The 15,949-nt window shown below is 34.4% G+C and overlaps 1 protein-coding gene across 2 annotated transcripts; it reads right to left on the bottom strand.

The window, feature by feature from the left end:
- Positions 1–7,016: 7,016 nt before the first annotated feature.
- On the bottom strand, positions 7,017–13,897 carry BBIP1 (BBSome interacting protein 1). Of its 2 annotated transcripts, none has more exons than XM_076507224.1 (2): positions 13,778–13,897; positions 7,017–8,219 (listed from the first exon to the last, which is right to left on the bottom strand). In XM_076507224.1, the coding sequence occupies exon 2, from the start codon at positions 8,188–8,190 to the stop codon at positions 7,984–7,986; it is 207 nt and encodes a 68-aa protein (XP_076363339.1). In that variant the 5' UTR covers positions 8,191–8,219; positions 13,778–13,897; the 3' UTR covers positions 7,017–7,983. The 2 variants fall into 2 exon arrangements, with proteins under 2 accessions (XP_076363339.1, XP_076363328.1); XM_076507213.1 differs by lacking the exon at positions 13,778–13,897 and adding an exon at positions 13,502–13,657.
- Between the last annotated feature and the right edge of the window lie 2,052 nt (positions 13,898–15,949).

Below are 15,949 nucleotides of genomic sequence, written 5' to 3'. Positions count from 1 at the left end.
ACGAGAGTGTGTGTGTGGTGGATTAACTCGCACTATTTCCATGCGCATACACATGATGTTATGTGGAAGTTGTTAACTTTTGTCAATGTCTATTATGCTGGGACTGTGAATTGCAGTTACAGAGCCCCTGCTGTTTCCTGTCTGAAAACAAGTAACATTAGATTGGACAGTTATCTGTCGGTGAAAAATGAAGTCCCATTGTTATTTTTTCAATTATGGGCAATTACTTATTCAACTGCTCATAGAACTAGTTATTAGTACAGGAAACTAAATGGCTGTGATTCAGGCTAGCAGTAATGCTGAGGTTACACTAATGTCACTGCATCTGAAAGCTAGTGTAGAGCTGTCAATACATCTGAGATTGATGGTTGGGAATTACGCAAACAATCTGGAACCAATGCAGGTGTAAAACTCACTAATTTGCTAGATGAATATTCTAATATATTTGTAAGAACATATGAATGATTTAGACAAATAACAGTAATTCACAATCACAAAGATACAGGTGATACACATCCAATCAATCAACCACCATACTGGCTCTCCTGGAACACTAGGGTCGTAGTCAGGGCTTAAATACAGTGCGTGTTAAAAGAGAGTATTATGCAACTTTCAAAGTGTGTTTGTTCATCTTCAGTAGTGATTGTCAGGAAAAAGAAGGTGTACAAAGGTTCTCTGCTGATTTTAGCTCTGTAATTGTGATAACTCACGTTGACACCTTTCCCTTTCTGCTAACAGATAAATGTCTGACTACACTGAAAATTTCCTCATGGTTCAACGTGTCAGATCTGGAATCCGGATACTGGCAAGTCAAATTCTATGACAAAAGCAGAACTAAAACAGCTTTTAACATGAAAGTTTTACGACATGCCATTCAGCGTGTATAATATGCCCGCTATTGTTTAGTGCTTATTGCAGTTTATACTGAAGGGACTGTATGGTCTACACTAACGATGTTTTGGGTGTTTGGATGCATGTTTGAATCTGTGGCTGATAACCTAACAAAATTATTCCATTAGGTAAAAGAGGCAGGCTTGAAACTTAAACCAGTGTGCATTTATAAAGATGAAAATGGAATTTCCTGCTCACATTGCGGGTAGAAATGGAATTTCCATATCTCACTAAAACATGAGCAATGTTAGACTGGCCTCAGCCTGTAATCAAATAAGGATATAGTTTTCTTGATTTTACACCATACTACCAATGGTCTATGATTAGCTTCTTCAAGACTGTAACACAATTGTCTGTTCTCACTAAAAGTAACATCGACTTTGAGGGGCAAGGAATCTAAAAGGCATTCTGACATACTTTAGTATGCAATAGTGAAACCTCTAGTGTTATCGTATCTTTGGTAAGATTTTAAATTCTAATTAGTCAGCAACACAAGTGATAAGGGATTCAGAGCAGTGTTATTATAGTTGCAAGATAAAGTAGAATGTGTAATCAAGTATATTATTTGTATGGTCATATCTCCTGAACACACATACGTACAGTATGACAAATAATTGTTTTTTTGGTTTTGAATTTCGCACAAAGCTACTCGAGGGCTATCTGTGCTAGCCGTCCCTAATTTAGAAGTGTAAGACTAGAGGGAAGGCAGCTAGTCATCACCACCCACCGCCAACTCTTGGGCTACTCTTGTACCAACGAATAGTGGGATTGACCGTCACATTATAACGTCCCCACGGCTGAAAGGGCGAGCATGTTTGGCGCGACCGGGATGCGAACCCGCGACCCTCAGATTACGAGTCGCATGCCTTAACACGCTTGGCCATGCCGGGCCTATGACAAAGAAAAACTGCGTGCAGGTTTAGTCTTTGTATAACATTATCAACGCTTGTTTGGAAGGAGTGGGGATTGTTTGTTTTGGATTTTGCGCTAGCAGTGCCTAATTTGGCAGTGTAAGACTAGAGGAAAGGCAGCTAATCATCAGCACACACCGCCAACTCTTGGACTACTCTATTACAACAGAATAGTGGGATTGATCGTCACGTTATAACACCCCCATGGCTGAAAGGACCAGCATGTTTGGTGAGAGGGAGATTCGGATCCTTGACCTTCAGATTACGAGTCGAGCACCTAACCACCTGACCATGCCAGGTCAGTAGAAATGGGAATCCACCTTCATTGAAAATTCGTGAAAGAATGATAAAATATGGTATAACGATGTTGCAAAAATATGAATATGTCACAGGTTATTTCCCAAGTGCACAAGGTATGATATAGTCAGTAGACTGTCTAACCTCACGTCCTGGCCACAAATACTGCGTGGGAAATAAAATAGTGTCTGCAAAGGCATTGACAAACCGTACAGTAGGATATACCATTAGTGAATGAATGCCACAGTCAACACTTTAGGAAATAAAGGTCCAGATCTAATATGAAAATTCTTATAGCTATGCAGTACTTTAGAGCTAGCCAGTGCAGATAGAGAAATGTAGCATGGACATACATAACCTGTAGCACTTTAATGGTTAGCGCTATGGATGCAAGAAGGTGCGGTGCATTGCACCATTCTTATCACACACCAGTCCATAAACCTCAAACTGTGCTGCAGCTGATGATCCCCAGAGCTATAAGGTAAGAGATTTTTCAGACAGGGACACTAAAATATTATGCAAACTTGTGCTAACATTTTATAACAATTCTACTGGCCACTTGTGACTAGAGAGTTTTGCACTGGTATAAAAACTGTATAATGTGTTGCCATCCATGGAAATAGTTAGCCAAAACAGAAACATGTTAGGAGATGGCTGTCAATTGGACAGAAACCTGGGACTGCTACAACAGAGAGGAGGAACAACTGTAAGAGCGATCTATGCTGCCACCGTGTTTATGGGTCAAGTTGACTAATACCAAAAGGGCCCTGGTCAAAGTCACAGAACAAGTAAGGCCCACTATGATGGTTAAATGAAAAACTACTGCCCCACCAGAAGATATGCTAGTGGATTTATGGTGAGGGGGTGAAGCCTCATGCTTATCTTGGGTGATTTGTTGTGGACTTCTTTTGCTTGTTTACTTACGTCAATATTAAATATTATTTTCACATGTTTTACTATGATTTAATGCGAACTTTTATTTTAACAGACCTGTATTGATATGTAAGCATTATTTGTCTTTGTTTTGTAAGGGTTCATTTGGTATTCATTATTTCACCGTGTTTTATACTATTATTTTGTAATTTTTGTTTTAATGATAAAATGTGGTTATTCTGTGTATGTGGGATATACTGTATTTATTTTTATAATTGTATTTCATAATGGATATTCATGTACATAATAACCGTTTCCCGTGAATCTATATTAAAGTGTTCTGTGTCATGATGCATTGTGAAGTTTAATTATCTCTTTTTATAGTGTATCACGATTAAATATTTTCTCATATGTTTGTTTGTTTAGAATTAAGAACAAAGTTACACAATAGGCTATCTGTGCTAGGGTATCGAAACCCATTTTTTAGCGTTGTGAGTCCACAAACATATCACCATGCCACTGGGGGGCTTTTTTCATATAATGTAATTCACTGAATTTTTCATTACTAAAATATTTGTCTTCTAAAGCTTTTAGATATACTGACATTTATCAATGTATTATAACTAGTAAATTATTGTTAAATACTTCTAATTATATATTTTATTTCTTTGTTAAAGGATTATGTTGTGTTTGTTACGTGTAAGTGTTTACAGAGTTTGTTTTGTTTTGAATTTTTCGCAAAGCTACAGGAGGGCTGTCTGCGCTATCCGTCTCTAATTTTGGAGTGTAAGACCAGAGGGAAGGCAGCTGGTCATCACCACTCACCGGCAACTCTTTTACCAACGAATAGTGGGATTGAACGTATTTTATAACGCCCCCACGGCTGGAAGGGCATGTTTGGAGTTATGGGGGTTCGAATTCGCGACCCTCAGATAACGAGTCGAGTGTCTTAACCACCTGGCTATGCCGGGCCCAAAAAAAGTTAAAGTACTTGTTAGCCAATAGATATTTGCATATTTGATTGGTTGCAAAGTTAAGATTAATGTTGGTTTGAAACAGAGAGTAGAAAAGTGTGGTATGCAAGCACACTATACATTTTCAACCTTCTTGTTTTAATATAGGAATTAGAAAATCCAGCTGTACGTGTGCATGTCCAGTTTGTGCATAACACGTGGTCAAGAAAGATTGTTAAATTGTTTTCGTTCTGTCTTCGCTTTTTATCAATTATCCATTCAAAATAATACCTGTCCTGTGTGTGTATGAAAGTACACAGTTGTATTCTCCAATGGCAAATCAGATGATATCTCGAAGCTACAACCTTCCTTACCCTGGGTAAGTCTAATGTTACCAGTTTAAATAAATAATGCGAGTTTTAATCAACCTAAAACAGCACTTCATGCGAGTCAATTAACTTGAAATGAATATCGAGGAAATAACACTGTCTGATCCATGCACCTCTCCAGTACAGACAACTTTCTTCCATCCACAGGTGATAAACGGCTTATTTAAAAAGTACATTTATACCATACACCAAAGGTGCAGTCAAGAGCGTGTACGTCTTTTGTTATAGTGAAGCCATATCTGGCTATCTGCTATGTCCACCGTTGGGAAATCGAACTCCTGAATTTAATCATTGTAAATTCGAAGATTTATCGTAGTCCTACATATTAAATAGCGTGGTTTCACGTAATACGTATCCGTCAGTTATTCTCATGTGACATTCCCCTGTAACTATTCATCTTATCTCTCAGGCTCTTCTGCCTACCCACCCCCGCAATTGAGGAGTCATATTTAGTTCACTACCTGTTTCTGTGTAAAGTATCTGTAATTAGAGAAATAAATTAAAAAATGCAGTTTATTCTTAAAGAAATAAAAGTTTTTTGTAGTAAGATGTAAAGGCTAAGCAACATCACATACCAAAATGAAGCGATAAGTGTATACTAAATCTTAGATTGTCATTATTGTAAACGCTGTATGCTTTTGGAAGTCAATCAATAAAGTACTTTTTCTAATTATTCCTGGCTGTGAAGAAATGAATACAATTATTTTTATGCTGTGAATTATGACTCCGTCTCCTTGTTTCTCACATAAACGTCGTATGGTTGGCGACCAGCGAAAATTAAAAACTGCATCTTACCAGGAGTTTTAATGCAAATTGCTTGTAACTGGTTTATTACAACAGAGAAACCCTGATACATTACAATCCATAATTGTCTATTTGCAGGATTGTGGTTCAGTTTCCCCTACTGGAACAATGTAAACCTTTAAAATCTGGCATGGATGTCACCTTACAAGGGTTTACATCAAACACATTACAGAGTACGTAAGTACTGTTTATCAGACCTCACGTTTAAACACGATTGTGACTAAAAGTGGAAAAAAGTAGACTAAGTTTTTTAATGTTACACTTAGGATACTTGTAGGTTTTTCGAACGATAAAACCATTGCAGTGTACACCCACATATGTATTATAGTAACTTCCTGGAAGAAAAATAAACAGCTGTTCGCCAGGTTGTGTATGCTAATGTAGATGAAATATGTAGCTGTAGAAATACTCATGATAGCTCCACAACTGTGATAACGAAGCAAAGAGCAACAAAAATACGTAGAAGGCGGCCCCAGGGGGTTGTGACTGGTGAATGACCCAGAACGTGCATTTGTACACCAGTTATTTAAATTTTCACTAATATGGTTTAAGTAAAGATAAAATTCATTTGATGCAATAGAAAATGTAGTCTGAAGGTACAATGCCTTTATTTATATTTTTATTACATCTGCAAGACAAGATCTTCATGTGGTGTTGGAATATCAACAGAATATATTATGACACTGATCACAGAGATTATTCTTTAATTTGTTCTTTCTAATATCTTATGAATTTAAAAAAAAAGTTGCATCACCATATGGTTTTGTTCAAATTAATGATCATTCATTGAGTTTTATTTGTTGATTTTGATATATATTCTAGAAATTAAGCTACTGATTAGAGTTTATTAAATTAATTCAATGTCAATTTTCCACAAGACATTTTATTATTGTGATTAATTCTGGGTAATAGAAGCACCTCAAACACTTCCCTTAATAGCAGTGATATATCATGGTCCAGTCATATGCATTGGACAAAATGGCTGCAATTTTTCTCATCCTAATTTCAGAGTTATATTTCAAAAAAATTACAAATGTGTATAACAAGGTTCGGAAACAAGTTAGGAGTGGTGAATCTTTTTATGAAAACTTGGATACAAACACTAATTGCACACTAATATACATAACTTATCTCAATTTGTTTTTGTCTAAATATCATCCAACTATTCTCTTTAAGATTAACTTCCTAACTAATATTTTAATATATAGACATCACACAAACAGTGTTTTTTTTGTCAAAGATAGCTAACCTCCAATCAACACAGGTGGTGAACTAACTACTGCTGGCATTATATTAAGTGCTGTAGCATGTGAGAAATAATGAAGGTAATTAGTGGAACTTGCTAACAGATTAATTGTTGGGGTCATTAATTGATTACTCTCATGAGATAACTAAAAAAGATATTTATCACTAACTGACTTAAAAACAAACTGTTAGATCTAACTTCAAACTCTTTTCATGAAAAGGTAAAAAGACTACATGAAATTGCAGTTTCTATGAGAAGTATATAAAATTATAAAATTTTATAAAATCATAAATTATGCAACTTGTTAACTAATATATTATCCTAAACAATTTAGTCAAATTATTCTTGCTAAAATACCACTTTACTAGACTTCCACAAAATAAGGAAACTATTTAGGTTTAAATATTTTAAACAGCCAAATGTTTAATTATATACATAGCTATCATTAGGAATTTCTATTTACAATTAAATAGGGATTCCTAATGACAGCTGTATATTAAAAAATAACTGTAACTAGATTTCTTTGTAGTAGGATATTCTTCACAATGCCTTTCACAAAAGTTCATAAATACAGCCAATCATTACATTATAAACTTTAGTTAAGCAATTGTTGTGCTTTAATATAAGAAATAAACAGTCTTATAACACCAGATTTGTTATTTTTCTTTAATTAGACATAAAGTTTAGCTTTACAGCTTTTTTTCAGGAGCATTCCATAATTAGTATTAAAATGTCTTTTATAATACACCAATATGCACTACAGACATTAAATAACTATTTAAGATAATTACATAAAGTATGCTTGTGTTAAGCTGAATTCTGGAGAGGCTTAAATTCTTTTAGGTTCTAAACTAACAAAGCATCAGCAAAGAATCAGTAACCTGTGGTATTATATTTGGTGAAAAAAGATTAAACTTAAGGAAAACTAACAAGTGTCATTGAATCAATTGCTAAAAGGTGTCACACAGTTCACAAGGATAAACTCAATAGTCTTGTAATGTTAAACATACGAACCGAAAGTAAGTAATAATAAAATATGTTTATATAATTACATATACTTTTGAGGATATATGCAAACATCAGTTCTGAGGTTGTAAAGGTGATATTAATTTAAAATTAAATTAATTGAATAATAACTTACATTATATATGCTAAACATAAATTTACTTTATTATGATTTAATTATTACAAATATGGTAGGTATTTGCACAATAATTTGTTTGTTTGTTTGTTTTGGAATTTCGCACAAAGCTACCTGAGGGCTATTTGTGCTAGCCGTCCCTAATTTAGCAGTGTAAGACTAGAGGGAAGGCAGCTAGTCATCACCACCCACCGCCAACTGTTGGGCTACTCGTGTACTAACGAATAGTGGGATTGACCGTCACATTATATGCCCCCACGGCTGGGAGGGCGAGCATGTTTAGCCTGACACGGGAGCGAACCCGCAACCATCGGATTACGAGTCGCACGCCTTATGCGCTTGGCCATGCCAGGCCCCTTGCACAATAAACAACATTTTAGGAAATAACTAAATAGAAATATATGAATAAATCAAGCAACAACAAAAATTAATATAAATACTCAATTTAATTAATTAGGAAAAAAAAATCTGATTTCCATCACTTAGTTTCTAAATGACTATTGTCCATCTGTTTCTTAACTTTTTCTTCTGCTTCCTTCTGCATCTTTTCCAGCTTCTCCAAAGTCACTGACTTCAAAGGCATAAGCTTAGGTTTGCAAAGGACGTACGTTGAAGTTTCTTCTTGAAATAACATGCCTTTATTTGGAATAACTTCTTTCAATTCAGCTGTTTGTGACTCGGGCATTCTTGTTGTTTTCCTGAGTCCAAGGTAAACTAGTAAAAAAGTTAATTGGTGAACTTAAAGATTTTAACAACAGTAAAGATTTAACAGATAAACTTGCACTACCTCAGAATTTAACACCATTTTACAGAAAAAACCTATTCAAAATAAAAAAAGTATCAATATATATTTTCTAATGAGCAAAGTTGTATGTAAAAGGCTAAGGAATACAGGCAATAAAAATAAGACTTTTCTTTATTACTGAACATAAAACAGGCTAAAATAATCCCAAATTTTATTTAATTACTGGTTTCTTTAAATTCTAAATATTTTGAATAAATTTAATACTGTTAATAACATACAGAAGTACATAACTATATTCTTTATCAGTTCAGTTTTATTTAAGAGAAATAGAGACAAAGAAAAGTTTAAATTTTACACTTTTTATATTATCTTTATCAATGTTTCAGGCTTTCACTTTTAGGGTTTTTTTCTTGGTGCTAAGAGCATATGTTTGAGTGCACATTTTGAAAAAAGCTGAAAACTTATTAAAATGTAAGATACCATTAACTTAAATTACATATGATAGAAAAAGTAATTGTTTGTTGTTTAAAAGTAATTGTTTGTTGTTTAAGCATCACATGAAATACTGTGTGACTATTATCATTACTGTTAATCTTGTATGCCCATAATCAGAAACTGATAAGAACACAATTCTCTAATTATTATACTGAAAATAGAGGGTTTCTTAACCTGAAAGAAAAGGATAAGATATGGTTGTAATAGTAACTTAGACTCTAGCTCATATGTGATACATTCTAACCCTTCACATATTCAATAATTGTACAACCATGGTTGGTAAATTTAATGTAGATGAGAATATAAATCAAATCAACTTTGAATAAAATGGCTTTCATGTTTAACACTTTATATGAAAAAATTTTAACACATGAAGAATTTGTATTCTAAAGATGGCTGGTATGGATATTAAAACTTAAAATACAGAACAATGTTTCAACCTTCTTAGTTCATCTTCAGGTTAACAGAGAGAGTTTGGAACATGAGGAATTTCATGAAGTATAGATAAATAGGGCCATATGATTTTTTTTTTTTTTTAACATTGGTTTCACAAAATGGAGAATTAATCACAGCTTTACAATTATATCACAATTATACACAATAAACTTCATGCACTGTATTGACAGGATTTCACAAAAGATATAGCTAAATCAAAATGAGGCATCTAGACTACAACAGTATTTCTATGAAACTGATAATCAAACTATCTCTTTATAATGCAGAGACAGCTTTCTAGTTGTATACAGCCCTTTGGACTTCTTCATGGTCAAGATTATGCTTTCATCCTTCAATTTTTAAGGCTACATGTCCAATACTTATCTTGTATAACTGCAAGATGGCTGATAAATACATTAAATTATGAGATTTTACAGGCAATTTGTAATTAATGACTCATTGTCCAACAACATAATTTCCACTGTAACATTCTCCTGTGAAAGACAAGGTCAACCTTATATCTTTTAACATACTTTACAAGACTGTCCACTACATTTATACTTTAGATTTCAAAGCCACTATGAATAAATTAAATACACAAAAGTCTATGCATGTATAGTTAGGGGACTTCAACAGTAAGTCAGAGAATGAGATAAGAGTTGAGTAATTAATGGAAGTTATTAACACATTAATCATCTGGATTATTAATCAGTTATTCTAAAATGAGACTTGGATAGCTGGAATAATCAAAATACTAATAATCAGAAACACTTACTTCAATTAATTGATTATTTTTGTAAGCCATGACAAACTTGAATTAATTAAAAAATTGAAATAATTTCAAGCACTAAATTTTATTAGATAATTATTTTCATAACAGGCAAGATTTAATTCTCATTTTTATTGATTATTTTATGCAATACTAATTGCTGCTATTGATAGTCATACATAATTTATTGCATTGATTAATTGCTCAGTAACAGAAGAGGACAGTATGAACATCAGTTTTACAAAAACGCTGTTGCGGACTCGAATTTAGGTCTTCATGCTTCATCCTGATTTAGCTATATCTTTTTTGATGTCCTGCATTACACTGTATGAATTTCACTTTTTGTAACTGATGTCAATGATTTCATGATACAATATTTCTTTAATGTATATTTCTTTTAGACTAAACTTCACATTATGTGGGAGACCTGCAGCAATGATAGAATCTAAAACTCCCATAAAAAACTTTTTTTTGTTTTACACTTTCATCCACATTAAAAGGTTATCTTTGAGTGGTGAGTAGCAACTCCTGATTTTTTGTTACAGTCAGGCTTGTCCAATTTAACAACTCACATCATGTACAAGACATTTATTGTAGTTTTCTCCTTTCTGTCTTTCTTTCTTTTCTCTTAATAAATCATCTAATTTGTGCACTCATGATTTATACTCATTTACAAAAAAAGAGTCTTTGTGAATTGTCTTGTGTACAACTGAATGCAACTTATTATTAATAACTTTTCAGGAAAGATGGTTTCTTCAATGAACAGTCTCCAAATGTTTCTGCACACGATGAGATTTACAGAGGTGGTTCTACATCCTCATATGAGCATCCTTATCTTCTTTTGCCAATGCTAAGCACTACATTATACTACATTAATGAAACTGGTTTGCTTTTGGGTTTAGCACCTACTCATTATATAAATACACTGCTGGCCAAAATCTTAAGGCCAATGAACATAAAGAAAAAGTATGCATTTTGCATTATTAGACTCAACCACTTATTTGAGTAGAGCTTCGAAAGATGAAAATAAGAAAAGAGAAAATAAAAATAAAAATCTTTTTTAGCATTTAATAGGTAAAATGTAAACACAATGAAATTAGCCTAAATACTAGCTGGTCAAAAGTTTAAGACCATATCAAAAAGAAGTCCTAAACAGGGTAGGAAATGTCCAACAAGAGGTATCAGTAGTGAGTTGCACAGCCATCATTGCGAATAACTGCAAACATTTGCTTTGGCATGGTCAATATAAGCATTTGCAGAAGGCTGGCTGGAATGTTTTTCCAAGTGGTGAAGATGGCTTCACGAAGATCATGCGCTGTTTGGAATTGACATTCATTTCTATAGACTTGATTTGCCATCCACCCCCAAACATTTTCAATGGGATCCAGTTCAGGAGAACATGCTGGATGGTCCACAAGAATCACATTATTTGACATGGAACAGTCCTTTCTCCTGCAGGCATTGTGAATTGCAGCATTGTCCTGCTGAAAGATCCAGTCATTTCCATACAAGCAAGGGCCTTCAATCAATAAGGATGCTCTCTCCAACATGTCAATGTAGCCAGCTGCTGTTTGACACCCATGTATAACCTGAAGCTCCATTGTTCCATCAAAGGAGAAACTACCCCTGATCATGATGGAACCTCCTCCATTGTGTCATGTAGAAAATGTCTCCAGTGTGATATCCTTATCATGCCAGTTGTAAGCCATCTGGACCATCCAGTTTAAATTTTTCCTCATTATAAAAGAACAAAACCTTCTTCCACTTTTCTGCATCCCATGTTTGGTGCTTCTCATCAAAGTTTAACCGAGCTGTTTCGTGGTGTGGAAACAGGCGTGGCCTTTGAAGACATTTACGGTTTTTAAAGCCTTTTCTTGTAGATGCCGTCTTATTGTTCTTGAGCTGCATTCTGTATCCATAAGGGCCTTAAGCTGGTTTGATGATCGACTGGCGTCTTGCCAGACAACCCGTCGAATCCTTCTGCTCAACACTGGCAAAATTGTCTTGAAATTCTCATTCCACATCCCTCAGGGTCTTTTAAGAAATTTGCAACAGCAGTTTTACTACACCCAATCTCACCAGTGATGGCACGTTGAGAGAGACCTTGCTTTTGCAGCTCGACAATTCTGCCACGTTTTAGCCTTTGCCATGATTTTACCCAATGTAACACAAGAGATGTCAGTGGGAGATGTTGACAACACTAATGCTTAAACACAAATGACTAATTTTCGTTACGTGTTTACCGATTAACGCTTGATTTCAGTATCATCTTAAACTTTTGGCCAGCTAGTATTTAGGCTAATTTCATAGTGTTCACATTTTCCGTATTAAATGCTAAAAACGTTTTTTATTTATATTTTCTCTTTTCTTATTTTCATCTTTTGAAGCTCTACTCAAATAAGTGGTTGAGTCTAAAAATGCAAAATCATATTTTTTCTTAATGTTCATTGGCCTTAAGATTTTGGCCTGCAATGTATCCTTTTTCAGAAAGAGATGTGATAATTATTTAGTCATAAGCTTTCCTTGGTGGCATAAGGTTGTATAGTCAAGAATGTGTCATGAATCAAAAACGTATACAAATGCTACACGTAACCACAATAATTATATCCCATGAAGCTTTTAATCTTAAATTTGAATTCAAGCCAAGGAAATAATTAAAAACTAAAACTTTTCACAACCATGGGATAAGGCTGATTGTTTGAGTTAACTGTTAAAATGTGCCTTATTAAAAATTGCAAGTGGTTTAGCTCTTTACATTAATGTTGGATGAGCACTCATTGTACCTTTTTGACATTGGTGCTGGATGTTTCTGAGAGTGATATAAACAAGCAACTAGGGTTATCATGCTCACCACATTTCTCACTGCTTTTATTTTTTTGTGGTGTGCATGCTAAAATCTGCAACAGATAGCAAACTGAATGACAGAATGTGCTTTACCTAAATTCTTATTAGAGAAAACAAAAATAATTGTAATTACTGTATTTTTATCTGTAAGCAGCACCATGTGTTCTTAATATCAAGTTCTGTAGAAAATATTACTACTTTTAGTATTAACGTGTACGTTCAGGAACGTTACTTCAACATGGCAGTACCGTCATACACAGGCCATCTAAACTTCCATGCTTCTACTTTTCAGTTAACGCCAAATGCAGATGTAGGTAACCGTCTAATGCTAGTAATAGTAAAACGAGACTGACCATGAAAGCAACATTTTTGGTCGTTAAAGTCTATCAGTCTATGATAACTAATGTAAATACAAGAGATACTAAAAGTAATTTTTACAGTGGATTAGCAAAGAGCCACAAAATTAATTTACATTTCACGCATTCACGGCCTGAATTGAATTTGTTGGCCGTATTTTAATTTTGGGCTAAGTATCAACAATTTTACTTGTTATACTAGAATCTCACATCTTAAATTCAACATTTAAGTTTAAATATTCATTTTTTCTACGAAAAAAAGTTGTTTTCACATTTGATTCAAATAAAAGCCAATATTCAGGCAGTAGGCGACAATTAAAATAATTATAATAACAACCGAAGATATACTTACAAAGCTCTTGTTACACTACAATAAAATCAGAAATATTTCGTATTATTTACTTGTCGATTAAAGCGGCATCTGTTTTTATAAACTATCAAAAACTTTCCAAAGCGAAAATATTTGTTTAAATTATACAACAATTTGTAAGGTTTGGTCTTCAAATTAAATATATATATGTGCACTTACAATATAGTTTTTATACATTAGAAATAAAATTAAAATATTTAAAAGGCAGTAAATTTACAGTTACGAAGCAATTTTTGAAAATTATTGAAATTTATTTACCACTTCTATTAGACAATTGGAACCCCTCGCTAGTACAGCGGTAAGTCTACGGATTTACAACACTAAAATCAGGGCTCGATTCCCCTCGGTTGGCGCAGCAGATAACCCGATGTGGCTTTGCTAAAAAAAAAAAAAATAGTAGTTGAAAGTTTCGTATGTTAGAATGTGTACAACATTTCTCCTTACAGGTATTATGACTTTCAAGTACAATACACATATTTAAAAATGTTTATATGTTATTTTCCTGAAAGCTTTCCCCACTGACATATCACACAGTTTTATATCCAAAACAATAATACAATTTATTATAACTGTTATTACAAATATGATTTATAAATAAATGTTTTACAAACTTACAAAGAATATTGAGTCTTTTATTTGATCTCGAACTTCCTTGACATTCTTTTGGCCCCCCGCTAGTACAGTGGTATTCTCCGGATTTACAACGCTAAATCAGGGGTTCGATTCTTCTCGGTGGGCTGAGCAGGTAGCCCTTTGTGGCTTTGCTATACGAAAACAAAACAAAACAGACATTCTTTTGATGCTTTATTACGAGTGAATTAATTTCGAATTGATATGGATACAGTTCATTTAAAGAGGAGCTAGCTTGCTCTTCGCTCCTCACACCTGAGTTTCTTCACAACTTAAGTTATATAGTGTTTTCGTAAAAATACTAATATCCGATGTTAATCCACTGATGTTAAACGGTTTGTAATGTTCGAAATCTATAAACATTCCTGATAAAAAAATTCCGAAGTTCCCGATTAACAAGTGCCAATAACAGTTATAGCTTCTGAAGTTTATATTATGTTGTCCAGAAATAAATGTCTGAATTCACACGATTACATTTAGAAGTTGAATATTGAGTTGTTTGGTTTAATCCAATGTTTGTTGCTTACAAGGTATCTTAATTGTCTGCTGTTTCGTCTCTACTCAGAGTAAGTTTTTCAACTGCCAAAGCAGCATGAATAAAAAGGACTTTCGTCTGATTCTCCTCTACGACTTCAAACTGGAACGAAAAGCTACAGAAACTAAACGGAACATCAACAAGGCGTTCGGCCATGAACCTGTTACTAAACGTACAGTTCAGCATTGATTCTAAAGGTTTCGACATGGAGATAAAGTCTTGAAGACCACGAAGGTCGTGGAAGAAAGCTATCCTTAGATGAAAACACACTGAGGGAAGAAGTTGAGACAGACCCTCGCACAACAGTACGTGAGCTTGCGGAAAAGCTAAGTATAAGCAAATCAAGCATTGCCAACCACCTGAGTGCGATTGGAAAGACGAAGAAGTTGGATAAACAGATTCTGCATGAACTGACTGAAGATCAACAAAATCGGCGTTATGAGACCTGTCAAGGCTGATGCTCTAAAATTGGTCATCTACAGGTTAACATGACCTAGGAAGGTCGAAACGTTATTCTCTGCTTATCAATAAAAGTGTTAATACCTCTACCAGCCGTTTTGAGATACAAGCTTTCAGGGAGTTCGTTGACCATAGAAACTCTGATTTGTACAGCAGGTGCATAAACAGCATCGTTACACATTGGCAAAAGTGTGTTGAAGCAAATGGTGTTCACTTTGATCAAAGCAGATTTTACAACATTGGTTTATACTTTTCCAAACTTCGCAGTTCGAAAACGACATTTATTTATGGACAACCTAATAGTATACCAACTGTAGCAAACCAATAATATTTACTCTCTCTTGACCCCTTGCGGTGATTACGTTTTCTAAATGTTAGACGAATTTCTAAAAAATTCAGATGGCCCAACAATACTGACATTGGCTGGTGCTTTCGTGAAACATACATTGCTGATTCTAACATTCGGGAATATTTTACAAATTTAGTGAATGTGCAATACACATTTAGCAACATAAGTTACATGAATTTCTTAATATATATTTAGCTGAAACAATTTGTTTGTTTGTTTTGGAATTTCGCACAAAGCTACTCAAGGGCTATCTGTGCCAGCCGTGCCTAATTTAGCAGTGTAAGACTAGAGGGAAGGCAGCTAGTCATCACCACCCACCGCAAACTCTTGGGCTACTCTTTTACCAACGAATAGTGGGATTGACCGTCACATTATATCGCCCCCACAGCTGGGAGGGCGAGTAAGTTTAGCGCGACGTGGGCGCGAACCCGCGACCCTCGGATTACGAGTCGCATGT

Source organism: Tachypleus tridentatus, chromosome 1, assembly GCF_004210375.1.
Source record: "Tachypleus tridentatus isolate NWPU-2018 chromosome 1, ASM421037v1, whole genome shotgun sequence".
NCBI lineage: Eukaryota > Metazoa > Arthropoda > Merostomata > Xiphosura > Limulidae > Tachypleus > Tachypleus tridentatus.
Note: the sequence above shows the minus strand (reverse complement) of the source record. Positions and strands in the feature narration are given on the sequence as shown.